Source organism: Microcaecilia unicolor, chromosome 14, assembly GCF_901765095.1.
Source record: "Microcaecilia unicolor chromosome 14, aMicUni1.1, whole genome shotgun sequence".
Classification (NCBI taxonomy): Eukaryota; Metazoa; Chordata; class Amphibia; order Gymnophiona; family Siphonopidae; genus Microcaecilia; species Microcaecilia unicolor.
In genome coordinates, this window is record NC_044044.1 from 43,567,605 (window position 1) to 43,580,891 (window position 13,287).

At 42.1% G+C, this 13,287-nt stretch overlaps 1 protein-coding gene across 4 annotated transcripts in view; it reads right to left on the minus strand.

Moving 5' to 3' along the window:
- The window catches only part of PIAS3 (protein inhibitor of activated STAT 3), a 43,336-nt gene extending 37,177 nt beyond the window's left edge, over window positions 1-6,159 (minus strand). For 2 of the 4 annotated variants that reach the window (XM_030188421.1, XM_030188423.1), the window contains exon 1: window positions 5,958-6,159. Coding sequence is in view for 2 of the 4 variants with exons in the window: in XM_030188420.1 (XP_030044280.1) it covers window positions 505-528 (24 nt within the window). In the remaining 2 variants the exon portion in view is untranslated. Of the gene's footprint in view, window positions 1-504; window positions 532-5,957 lie in introns of those variants that run through there. The other 2 variants (XM_030188420.1, XM_030188419.1) reach the window with 1 other exon arrangement.
- Between the last annotated feature and the right edge of the window lie 7,128 nt (window positions 6,160-13,287).

Here is a 13,287-nt window from a genome sequence, read left to right on the forward strand (position 1 = left end):
TAAACTACCCTCCATATGATAAATATAATAAAACAAATAATGTCTCAGAGCTGTATAGTCCTCAAATTCCCTGCCTTTATCTCAGATATTACCCCTTTCAGTTCAAAATCCTATAATATGGGGTTGGGACCCAGGGAGAGGTGCAGTCCTCTGCCATTAGAAATAAAATTAAGCTGCACACACAACCCTCCATTTCCCCACTGGCTGCACATTTTGGGGTGCTGCCATCCCATTTTTTGCTTGCCCACCCACACTTCTATTACACCCCATTCTGCAGGAGCAGAGGCAACATTTTTGGGATGGGGGCGCGCGCGCACCTCCGTCGTTCTGCTTAGGGTGACCTATTGCTAGAGTTTCGGGGTGCGGCCGCCGCCCCACTTGCATCCTGTTTTCCAGGAGGGGGCGGGGCGCTCTCCCTTGTCGGGTGCTGGTGGCAGAGCCCCAGCTGTGTCTGTGGCGCGCGCGCTCCCCTCTCCTCCCCTTCCCGCCCGCCGGCAGTGGTACCTTCAGCTCGGCCGCCTCCGCCATCTTGAGAGCCGCCGGCAGCGGGCGGGAGAGAGAGACACACACACCGCAACACTACCGACAGGGAGAAATACGAAGACAAACACAGGGAATGAGGAATACACAATTTAAAAAAAAATGCATCACAGCACTACTGAGGGAGACAGGGAAAGAGAAATGCACGCAAACAAAAACTAAACACAGACACGTACCACAACACGCAAACAAATACACCAAAACACATACCTCAAAAATACACACTAACAAATATACTGACACACGCACAGGGAAAGAGAAATTTACAATAAAAAAACAAACAAACAAACACCACAGCACTACTGAGAAAGAGAAATATATACTTAGAACACACCAAAACACTACTGAGAGAAAAGCACACGCACACAGGGAAATACACAATTTAAAAAAAAACTACTGAGAGGGAAAGAGAAATACACACTGAAAAACACAGACACAACACTACAGAGAGAGGGAGAGAGAAGTACACATACACACTGAGACACACACCACAACACTACAGAGAGAGAAAGGGAAAGAAATACACACTAAAAAAAAAACCACAACCTCTCAGTTGTGGTGTGCATTTTGTGTGAATTTCTCTTTCCAAGACACATAACACCACAGTATAGACTGGAAAGAGAAACATACACACACACAAAAAGACAAACTACAACACTACTGACAGAAAGAGAAATGCACATTAAAAAAAAACACTGCGATATACACACACCACCACACTACTGAAAGAGATGGAAAGATAAATGCATACACACTAAAAAAAAACACACACAGAGACACATACCACAACACTATAGAGAACCTGGAAAATTACACTTAAAAAAAAAACCCAAACCACTGAGACATGCACCATAACACTACAGAGAGAGAGAGATGGACGTAGCACTTGATAATGACTGAAAACATCCCATTACAGAATGATACAAACACATACACAACACGACTAAACATATAGCAAGCATACTACAAATGTACACACACACACACAAGACAACTAAAAATACACCCAGGCATACATCATACTACAGAGAGAGAAAGACACACAACATGATTAGAAATACAACCAGACGCACATCACACTTCAGAGTGAGAAAGATGTACATAAACACACAAACATGATTAAAAATACAAAAGAGGCAGAGGAATGGCCAGCAGGAAAAAGAAGGTGATGATCCCCTGTATAAGACTGGTGAGACCTCATTTAGTATACTGTGTACAGTTTGGGAGACAGGATTTAAATCCAGTTTTTAAGATTTGACTACCAGTTTTGCTTCTGCAGCCAGAAAGAAGTGCCTGGAAGTTTAAAAGACTGATGGGAGGTAACAGAGCTTGTTTGCTTGTTGGAACAAAAGCGTCAGCCCACATTGGCACCTGTTCTTCTGAGCATAAATATGATTCCCATACAAATTTTATATGCAAGAAATTTTTATGAGGCTGATATTTATTGGCAGAACAGGTGCCAATGTGTGCTGACACTTTTGTTTTCATTTTGACATGTGCACAAGAAGTCACACTTACTGTGAAACTTCTGTGCACATGCATCTGACAGGCTCCCCTCCCCCTGAATACCATGCAAATTCTGTGTGCATAAAATTAGCATATTCCTGGCGGTTTGCATGGCAAGATATTACGCTCACGGTAATGCCATGTGTGGTCCTACTTTCTGCATTAGCCTTTCTGAAAGAGAAATACAGGGCACAACACAACCATAGCTAGCCCAGTATGTTTATGATACTGTATTGTAAAATTAGATTTGTACAACAAATTACTTTCTTAGGCATTATTCTTTATGTATCCTAAACTGTTTATTGTAAGCCACATTGAACTAACTTGTTTGGGATAATCTGGGATATAAATGTCACAAATAAATAAATAAAATCTCACTGAGACATTTGATACTAAAGCGAGAGATACACACACAAAACTAAAAACACACCAAGACAACTTAGTCACTAAGATCACAAAAGGGTTTTTGAATGTTTTTTTATTCGGTATTCGTTTGATATCTCTGCCTAATTATTTGTTTATCAGTTTGGCAATTTGATCTTACCTAGAAAGATTACAAAAATCTTCACATAAGATAGATATGATGGGTTGAAGGGGAGGTGAGGGGGGGGGGGTTGGGATGGAAATGAAACTTGTTAAAACTATACAACACATGTTTTTGTTTGAATTCATGTATCTTTATTCATTTGTTCAATAAAAATTGTTTACAAACACACCACGATACACCACACTACAGAGAAAGAGAGAGAGACAAGGAAAGAAAAACACAGTACACACAACATGACTAAACACATATGAACATAAGCATTGCCATACTGGGACAGACTGAAGGTCCATCAAGCCCAGTGTTTCCAACAGTAGCCCATCCAGGACACAAGTACCTGGCAAGATCCCAGAACAGTAGAGCAGATTTTATGCCGTTTATCCTAGAAATAAGCAGTGGATTTTCCAACGTACATCTTAATAATGGCTTACAGACTTTTAGGAAATTATCCAAACCTTTTTTAGACCTTGCTAACCAACTACTTTTACCACATTCTCTAGCAACGAACTCCAGAGTTTAATTACACGTTGAGTGAAGAAATATTTTCTCCGATTTGTTTTAAATATACTACTTAGTAACTTCTTTGCATGCCCCCTAGTCCTAGTATTTTTGGAAAGAGTAAACAAGCATTTCACGTCTACCCATTCCACTCTACTCAGTATTTTATAGAACTCTATATCATATCCCCCCTCAGTCATCGCTTCAAGCTGAAGAGCCCTAGGTGCTTTAGCCTTTCCTCATAGGGAAGTCATCTCTCCCCCTTTATCATTTTAATTGCCTTTCTCTGTACCATTTTAAATTCCACTTTATCTTTTTTGATATGTGGTGAACAGAATTGCATACGGTATTTGAGATGCAGTCGCACCATGGAGCAATACAAAGGGATTATAATATTCTCATTTTTGTTTTCCATTTCTTCCCCAATAATTCCTAACATTCTGTTTGTTAGCTTGGACATCGCTGCACACAGAGCAGAGAGTTTCAGTGTATCATCAACGATGACACCTAGATTGTTTTCCTGGGCGATGATTCCTAATGTGGTATCAGGAAGCTATAGTTTGGGTTCCTCTTTGTCACATGCATCGCTTTGCATTTGCGCACATTAAACGTCATCTGCCATTTGGATGCCAAATCTCTTCTTGTAATTTTTCACAATCCTCTTGTGATTTAACAAGTTTAAATAACTTTTTATCATCAGCAAATTTAATTACCTCAGCTGCAATGAATATTCATGAGTTAGATTTGCATGCAATGGAAGCAGTGTATGCAAATCTAACTCATGAATATTCATTGTGGATATCCTGAAAACCTGACTGTCTGGAGTTCCCCACAGGACAGGTTTGGGAACCACTGCACTATGGCCTTTGTCTTCATGCTCAGTTCTTGAGAGCTGCCAATGGGTCAGGTTTGCAGGCTATCCCTAATGAATATGCATGAGAGATTTGCATGCCTACTACTTTCATTGTGTACTAATGTTTCTCATGCATTATCCAAACCTTTATTAGACCTTGCTAACCAACTACTTTTACCACATTCTCTGGCAATGAACTCCAGAGTTTAATTACAAGTTGAGTGAAGAAATATTTTCTCCGATTTGTTTTAAATATACTACTTAGTAACTTCTTTGCGTGCCCCCTAGTCCTGGTATTTTTGGAAAGATTAAACAAGAATTTCACGTCTACTCATTCCACTCCAAGTGGCCTCGAGGACTGGGAGTGAAGACCAAAGCACTACAGAGAGCAGGAACTGTCTCTTTATGTCCAGCGTACAGTGCTGCGTACATCTAGTAGCGCTATAGAACTGATAAGTAGTAGTAGTAGAGACAGGGTCTGAGAGATAACACACAGCCAATAACCCATTGAGATATTATTACATATTACAGAGACAGTGAGAGTCAGTACAGTGTGACAGTCACACACCACACTAACCCAACACAAACACAACCCCTAACAGAGAGAGAAGGAATGGCACAAAAGAGAAACACATTACCTCTTTCACACAGGTTCATTCCTGTCATGGTATATGCAAAACTAACTCACTTGGAGAAACTGACCCAGAGAGAGACAGCTACACAGCACAGAACCCTAACACACAAAGAGACAGGGAGCGGTGTGAAACACACAACCACCAATACACTACAGAGGGAGAGAGGCAGGGAGCTGCTTTGAAAGAGATACACCATATGTACAGCAGTAACACACAGAGAGACACACCACACAACCACTAACTAACCCATTAAGATACAGCAAAAGTGACATCACAAGCTCAGACCCAATGAGTTACACACGCACAGTCTAACACACTGAGGCACATATGCTGCACAATCCTTTACGCACTGAAATACACATGCTCAGAGCAGCCAAGTTACCCAGTTCCAGGAAGGAGAATTTAAGGCCAGTCCTGGATTTCTGACCGTCCCATCCCGATGTACTATGGGACTTGAAGCACTGGAACTACAATCACCACATTGCTTTGGGATGTCAGTTCAAATCTAGGACTGGCCAAAAAGTCACCCTCTGGACTGGGTAAATTGGCAACTCTTCATACTACAGTCTCTATCAAGCTAAGTTCACCACAAACAGAGATACACACACCACATCATACAACCTCCTAGCATCCTGAGATACATACACACCAAGATATAAGCACTGCCACCTTTAGATACATACACACCATGATACAATAACCTTTACACACTGAGATAAAATGCACAAAGTGAGATATATGGCAGCCTATAACGCACATACCATATGTCTCTTAATACACACATAATTCTTAATATACCATCCTCCATGCAGCCCCTGCTACACATTCACACAGGTCTGAAGGATACTGGCTCATCTCCCACCCCATAGAAGCACCCTGTAAAGCAGCATGCACAAAAATTAACATAAAAGCTGAGCACCACTCCCTCTCCCCTTCCCCAGCTGCCCTTTGTGTGCAAAACATGGATAAAATAGGATGAAAAATGTAATCTCAGCTCCGCTTCCAAGCTTTCAGCAAGTAAGGAGAGAAGGTGAGCGGTTCTTTCTTTGTAGATCAATATATAGGATTAGAAACAGTGCAGGCAAGTCTGAGTAGGATACATACAACTCTATCAGGGCTTTGTACCTGCTCAGGCCTACAGTTTGCTAAAATTTGTTGTTTGTTTCTTTCAGCATCTAAATCCTTCATTTCTTCTTTGTCTTTTGTTTTCCAAGTTTGAGGATCACAAAATGCAATTTATTTACTTATTTTTTAATAAAACAATTTCCAGCAGAGAAAGTTGCTGTTAGGAGATCTGGTGCTATCTTTTGGCTCAGACCTTTAACAAAAATGAAAAAAAATATATATACATATAGCCAGAGTTGAGATCCAAGATACTTACCAGAGGCTTGCAATCTAGATTTCTGTAGGGGTCTTGAACTTAGATAAACCCATAGTAAGAACTTTGTACAGGGGTTTGGGGCATCCCTGCCCCATTCCTCTCCTTTGTATGGTTGTTGCAGAAGTTAAAAATCTGCTGTAACTGAAAGAAAACCAGAAGAAAAAGCAATTTCTGACTCTCACTTTGGAAGTGAGATCTCATACAGGAAATACAAAAAGAGAAAGAAAAAGAAACCTTTCCAGTCCCTCTGCTGCCCCATAGAGGAAATAGCTGGTAAGTAACGGAGAAGAGCTGACGCTTCACAGTGTCTGCAAAGAATCCATTTTTCTCCAATACTACTATCAGAACTAGCTGTAATAACATAGGGCAGCATCCATCCAGCCTAGTTTGATCAGACGGTCAGATCTGCAAATGCTCAATTCACACTAGGCTAATCAGAAGCGTTGTCAATGCAGTTCAGAACTTTCTGCCTTTTTTGTTAATCCAATTTTGACTTCTAGGACTATTTGCAAATTTTGTAGTATTTGGAGAGTGTGCAGATCTTCCAGTGTAAATGTGAAAACATATCTGACCTAAAATTATAAGGATCTGTAGTGGAGGAGCTGCTTAATAGAGCAGTAAGCTGAGACCCAGGGGAACCCAGTTCAGATCCCACTGCAGCGGCTTGTGATCTTGGGTAAATCACTTAGTCTTCCATTGCCTTAGGTACAAACTCAGATTATGAGCCTTCCAGGAACAGAAAATACCTACTGTACCTGAATGTACACTGTTTTGATAGCTTTCAGGCTTGCAGGCAGCATATAGGAGGAGTAGCCTAATGGTTAGTACAGTGAGATGAGAACCTGGGGAACTGGGTTCAATTCCTACTGCAGCTCCTTGTGACCCTGGACAAGTCACTTAACCCTCCACTGCCCCAGGTACAAATAACCTTAGATTGTGAGCCCATTAGGGACAGAAAAGTACCTGCAAAAAAATTGTATATGCAAACCGCTTTGCAGAACTGCCAAAAGACAAAGCCGGGCCCAGGGCAAACACCCCCTGCCCCCCCTCCCCACCAGGCCTGCCTACTTGCTTAATAGTTGTCTCCTGCTCCTTGTGCCCGGACTTCATTAACTCTGCTCTGCCACATAGGTCCTTCTGTCCCCTCCTGTGTTTGCAGAAACAGAAAGTACTTTATACAGGAGGTGGTAGGAAGAAAGAGGACCTGTGGTCCACAGAGCAAAGTTAACGTGATAACCTAGCACTGTGGCACACAGGAGCAGGAGACCAATCAGCCATGCTGGCACCGGGCAGGCCCCCCTTGGAGGCCATGCCTTGAGGAATCTTGCCCAATTCCCCTCCACCTTTGGCATCCACCACCCTTTCCGTGAAAGAGTATTTTCTTAGGTTACTCCTAAGCCTATTTCCTCTTAACTTCATCCTGTGCCCTCTCATTCCAGAATTTCCTTCATTTGAAAGTGGCTCACCTCCTGTACATTACTGCCACTGGGGTATTTAAATGTGTCTATTATATCTTCTGTCTCCTGCCTCTGCTTCCAGTGTATACATGTTGAGAGGTTCATAAACCTGTCCCTGTCTGTTTTATGACAGAGACCACTGACCAGTTTTGTAGCTGCCCTCTGGACTGACTCCATCCTGTTTATATCTTTTTGTAGGTGTGGTCTCCAGAATTGCACACAGTATTCTAAATGGTGGACTTTTCTACAGATCAATTTATTGATTATCTACAACATTCTGGTATACCAAGGTTCTCGCCAGAGGTTATTGCTGGAAAGGAACTTCAGACAAGCATAGCGGTGATTAGATGGCAAAATACCAGTAATTGGGAAGTAAAGCCAGTGCTAGGCCAGTGCCAGGCAGAATTCAACAGTCTGTGCCCTGAAAATGCCAAAGACAAATCAAGATTTTCCAGTTTAGAATGTGTAGTTGTTTGGTAAGTATGATGGGTGGATGTCTACTGTTTCCTATCTACAATTAGATTTCTCTTCTTGGTTTTAATTTTATTTGTTTTATTGTAAACTCCTTTGGTTTGTTCACAAAGCAAGCAGTATATTAAATAGTAAATGATAAACGAAGGTAGAATCACATTGTATCTTATAGCATTATCTTATTGGGCAGACTGGATGGGCTGTACAGGTCGTTATCTGTCATCATCTGTTATGTTTCAAAGCACTTAGACTTACAAAGTTCCATAGGTTACTAAGGGACTCGTTTTCAAAACATCTAAAAAGTGGTATAAACCTGCATTTGGACATTTTTTTCACAAAAATGTCCACATTAGTATTTTCAAAACTCATTTTCCAGATGTTTTGCTATGCTGTTCACCTGCAGTGCATCCAAATCTCAAGGGGGCGTGTCAGGGGCATTTTAAGGGCGGGATTTGGGCATTCCTAAGACCTGTACGTTTTTGCTTTGTTCCATTACGACTGAAAAACGTCCAGGACTAAAACTAAGATGTTTTGAGCTAGACCTGTTTTTAGAATGAATAAGCCCAAAAAAGAGCACCAAATTACCAGATAACCACTGGAGTAATAAAGGAATGACCCCCTTACACCCTCAGTTGTCACTGCCCCCCTCCCACACCACAAAGATGTGAAAGAAACAGTACATACCAGCCTCTATGACAGCGTCAGATGTTATGGCCATACTTATTAGGACAGCATACAAGTCTCTGATGTAGCCTAGTGGTCAGTGCAGTGCACTGTAGAGAAAGGGACCCAGGCCTACATCCCACTCTGTTACACTTGTGGTGGAAAGTGTCAGCCCTCCAGAACCTACTGTACCCACATAAAGGTGACACCTGCAGCCATAAGAGCTATTGTAGTGGTATATAGTTGGATACAGTAGATTTTTGGTGGGTTTTGGAGGGCTCAATATGGAATATAAGGGGGTAACAGTGAGATGTGTACCTGGGACCTTATATGTGAAGTCCACTGCAGTGCCCCCTAGGGTGCCCCACTGCTCTTCTGAGATCTTTGTGTGGCCAGTCTACTAAGAATGCTGGCTCCTCCTACATCCCAGTGGCTTGATTTTGTACAGCTTTTACTTGGATGATTTATTTTTAACTAGCTGTTATGCCCGTTAAAACGGGCGAGATTTCCAGCTACCCTCCTCGCCAGGTTGCCGCTGCCCCTCCCCCCCGAGGTCGCCGCTATGGTTCCCCCCCCCCCCCCCGAGTCGCCTGCCCGGGCCCTCTCTTCGCGATTCAACTTACAGCACCGAAACCGCAGCAGGCAGATCAGCTGAGCTGCCGTCGGCCTTCCTTCTCTGCCTGTGTCCCGCCCTCGTGTGACGTAACGTCGGCGAGGGCGGTTCAGAGGCAGGGAAGGAAGGCCGATGGCAGCTCAGCTGATCTGCCTGCTGCGTTTTCGGTGCTGTAAGTTGAATAGCGAAGAGAGGGGCCGGGTGGAGGGAGGGCGGCAGCGGTGACTCCGGTTGGGGGGGAGCGGTAGCGACCTCGGCGGTTCCCTCCCTCCCTCTCCTTTGCGCAGTTTCCCTCTCTGTCCCGCCCCATCATCACGTATTGACGCGGGGGCGGGACAGAGAGGGAAAGTCTCTACTGCGCGTTTGCGGGTGAGTACGGTCACTCGCAATTCATATGTTTGATGGACCAAAAAGATGAAAGCACAGAGCACAAAAACATCTAGCAAATAGCCATTTAAAAAAATATATACGTTTCTTTGTTTCAAAAATGACAATATTCCCCACTTGAATTTGGACGTTTTGAGCAAAACGTCCAAAGTTGGACCTTTGTAAGTCTAAGTACTTTGAGAATACGCCTCTATGTTACTATGATAAAAATGACCAAGAACTTTAAGGCTCTAGGACCTGATGGGTACTTTGGAGAATTTTATATAAACACTACAAATCATAGCTACCACAGGGATCCAATGACATCATCCAGCAGCTGCTGTCAAAGCCAGATGACACGTTGGGCTGCTGCCACCAAGGTGTCCCTTATGTGAGATGGGAGCTTGTATCTTTGCTTGTACCACTCTGCCGCCCCTCAGTGTCAGGTAGGGGGCTGAAGCTGGGACAAAGGGAAGCTGTTCTGGTGCTGGAGCTTAGGGAAGAAGAGGTGAAGGCTGCTGCTGACACTGGGAGATGGGTTGATGTTGTAAAATTGTTTTGGGAATGGGAATTGAATACACCTAAACGGGGAAAATATAAAATAAAATAAAGAATTTTTGTGGTGCAAATACTCTGATCCTGGGAAAGCAGCTAATTGCCCCAAAAATAAAACCCTAACATTCCCAATGATAAACATTGAGGATCAGAAGCCCTAAATAGCACTAATCTGATTTCTTTGCCTGTTGTAACTACTTTAAAAAAAGTAACGATTTATGAAGGGCACATAATTTTCTGTGATCTTGTCTTTTATTAAAATTGCAAAAAGAAACTGAACTTAGGCTATATGTTTGGTAAAATGCCAAGAATGCAATCAGACCTTGTAAAATGTGTGGCTCCCAGAGGCAGCTTGGTGGTGTAGTGCCTGGATGTCAAGGTAATGTAACAAGGGGATGAAGAGATCCTGGCCTTCTACTGGTTCTCCATTCACCACTTACTGCAGCCTCTGTTCTCCTAATACATCGCTGAGCTAGCTGTAAAGGGTCTGTATTAAGCGACTTCAGGAAATGCTTGACTTTAATCTGTGTCTTATATTCCGCCAACTTCCCAAAGATCCAAATAGGATTGCAATAATAAAAAATATACACACTATAATACAAATAAAACAATCCTATAAAAAAAAACAAATTAAATTAAAAAAAAAGTCTTTAAAAAGCTTTGAAAGAATAAATAAGTCTTCAAAGTTCTCAGCTGCTCTAGGTAAAATGTTCCAAATTGCCAGTGTCTGATAAGTAATAGAACCTTCAAGCAATTTTTTAAATATCTTCTTTATTAAACAATCATTACAATAGCACAATTTTACAACCACAAAACAACAAAACGCTTCCCATAGTACGAGCAGACACAAATTATAACTTCTTCAAAGGGAGCTTACATAAAATGAATCATTTTACATCTTTATGCCCAGATCCCCATCTCCCCAGATAGGGTGAATAAAATCCACACTGTCAACTGCAGTTTGTGTCTTCTCTGCAGCTGACCATGCCGAGATACATTTCTTTCCACGTTCCTCCCCCCCCCCCACACAAACACACACACAGCAGCCCCCCCCCCCCCAACCCCAAAGTCTCAAGCCAGTCAAACCAAGCATTTAAGAGCAGGCTGCACGTTGTATGGGAAAGCCTTCCCACAGCACAGCACATTAGCGTAAATATTCACTATGCCTTTGGCAATCCCTGTCTGGCATTCAAAAGTTCCAGTTTCAACAGTTTATAGAGCTTGTTCTTCCTTTGTATGACTGAGGGTGGATCCTATGATTTCCAATTGAGCAATATAGACTTTTTTCCAAACAAAAAGACTTTTTTTTCATGAAAAGACTGCCCCCCCTTTTACGTAGCCTTCGTTTTGGTCTGATATCATCAAATAACTGAATTTCAGCCTTAATAGGTATTATGCATTTAAGCTATGATTTAAATAACTGGTCTCATCTGTCCAAAATCTTTGAATATGAATGCAGCTCTAAAACATGTGCCCCAATATAGCCCTATCAGTTTCACATTTTGGACAAGCTCCATGATCAGCTACTGTATATGAGCCAAGGATGCTCTCTGCAGGAAATAAACAAATGGAGCAGGAACTTGTATTGTTGCTCCTGGAGGGATATAGCTTTAGACTGGGTTTTAATATTTCTCAGTCTTTTCATTGACTCCCCCATTGGTCCTCTTAAGCCCTCTAAATGCCAAGCCCACTTGGCAATGTCACTAAGTTCAAGTTCAGTTTATTCGATATACCGCAACTTTTCAAGGAGAAATCTAAGCGGTTTACAATGAGTAAACTAAATGAGGGAGGGAAAGTAAAATAAGCACACCAAAATATAGAAAACAAGAGAGTAATGGGAAGAGGAAAGATTACATATCAACAAAGGAACAATGGAAGAAAGGAAGAAACAAAAGGAAGGTGGAAGCCGTCATGCCTGAGATTGCAACTCAAGGGAAAGGGGAGCTGAAAGAGACATCAAGGAGGTGAGAAGGCTAAAGAGAAATTTTAGGCCTAACTACTGTACGGAGGAATTGTTCCTCACACTACTTTTTGAGAAAAAGGACAAGAAAGTATTTGTCTCTTTAGACAAAAGAAGTCCTTCCTGTAAACCTTCCCACTTAATTTCATTTAAGTTAGAGGACCCCAAGGAAGTAATACAATGGCATAGCTGCATTTAATCATACCACTCTCCCTCTACCAGAAGGCCCTCTCTCACCAAATCCAGGAGGGGGGGGGGGGGGGTAAGGGAAGGGTAGTACAATCAAAGCAGTTTACATTTATCATATAAAGGTACTTTCTCTGTCCCTAGTGGGCTCACAATCTTTTTATATACCTGGGGCAATGGAGGGTTAAGTGACTTGCTCAGAGTCACAAGGAGAGCTTTACATCTGCCTTCCTTGTCAACAAAATCTAAAACCTTACCACCCGCTTTATCTCGCCATCGTTGCAGAGTCCGCCTTTACAAATCTAACAAAGTCTGAATTTCCCTTTAGGGACAACAAAGGGGGTACACTTCAGATCCACCTGCAACAGTTTACACAACCAAAATCACCCCTTCCTTGTAGTAGAAATCATCAGGGATTTACAAATCCCCAGTAGCAATTGGGTTGTATGTGCATGAAAAAAGGTAGACCAAATTGAAAGGGGAAGTAAATTGCCATTCTAACTCCAGGGCTGTATAATAATATGTCTCCTTAATCCAGTCCACTAGATGGCACATTAAGCAGATGACACTGTACCATCTTAAGTTCGGTAGGGTCACCCACCTCCCCACCCCAGTGCATAACTTAACTGTGATATCTTTGCCTTTGGTTTTTTATTTTGCCAAAGAAACCTGCAGTAAATCTCAACTCTTGAACTCAAAATTGTTTGGGATAATGTGGGATATAAATGTCACAAATAAACAAATGAACTCTTCAGAAACAAAGAGGCAGTCTGGAGGACAGGACCATCTTTTACACTACATGACCCATGGTTTTATGCCCTCAGTATCCAGGAGCCTGGAATGTTACACAATAATAGGTTTATATGCCAAGGATGCTAATCTATTCTTGTGATGTATCTCTGATTTGAAAGTATTTTTGAACTGTACAAAGCACAAGCCAGATCATTAAATTATCCTAGATTAATCTAGCCATGCACATGGTCTGCACAACTTGAGTCCACGCATCATTGTGTATTTTTCTTCTCTGCTCCAGCGTTACAGAACTGTCTTCCATTATCT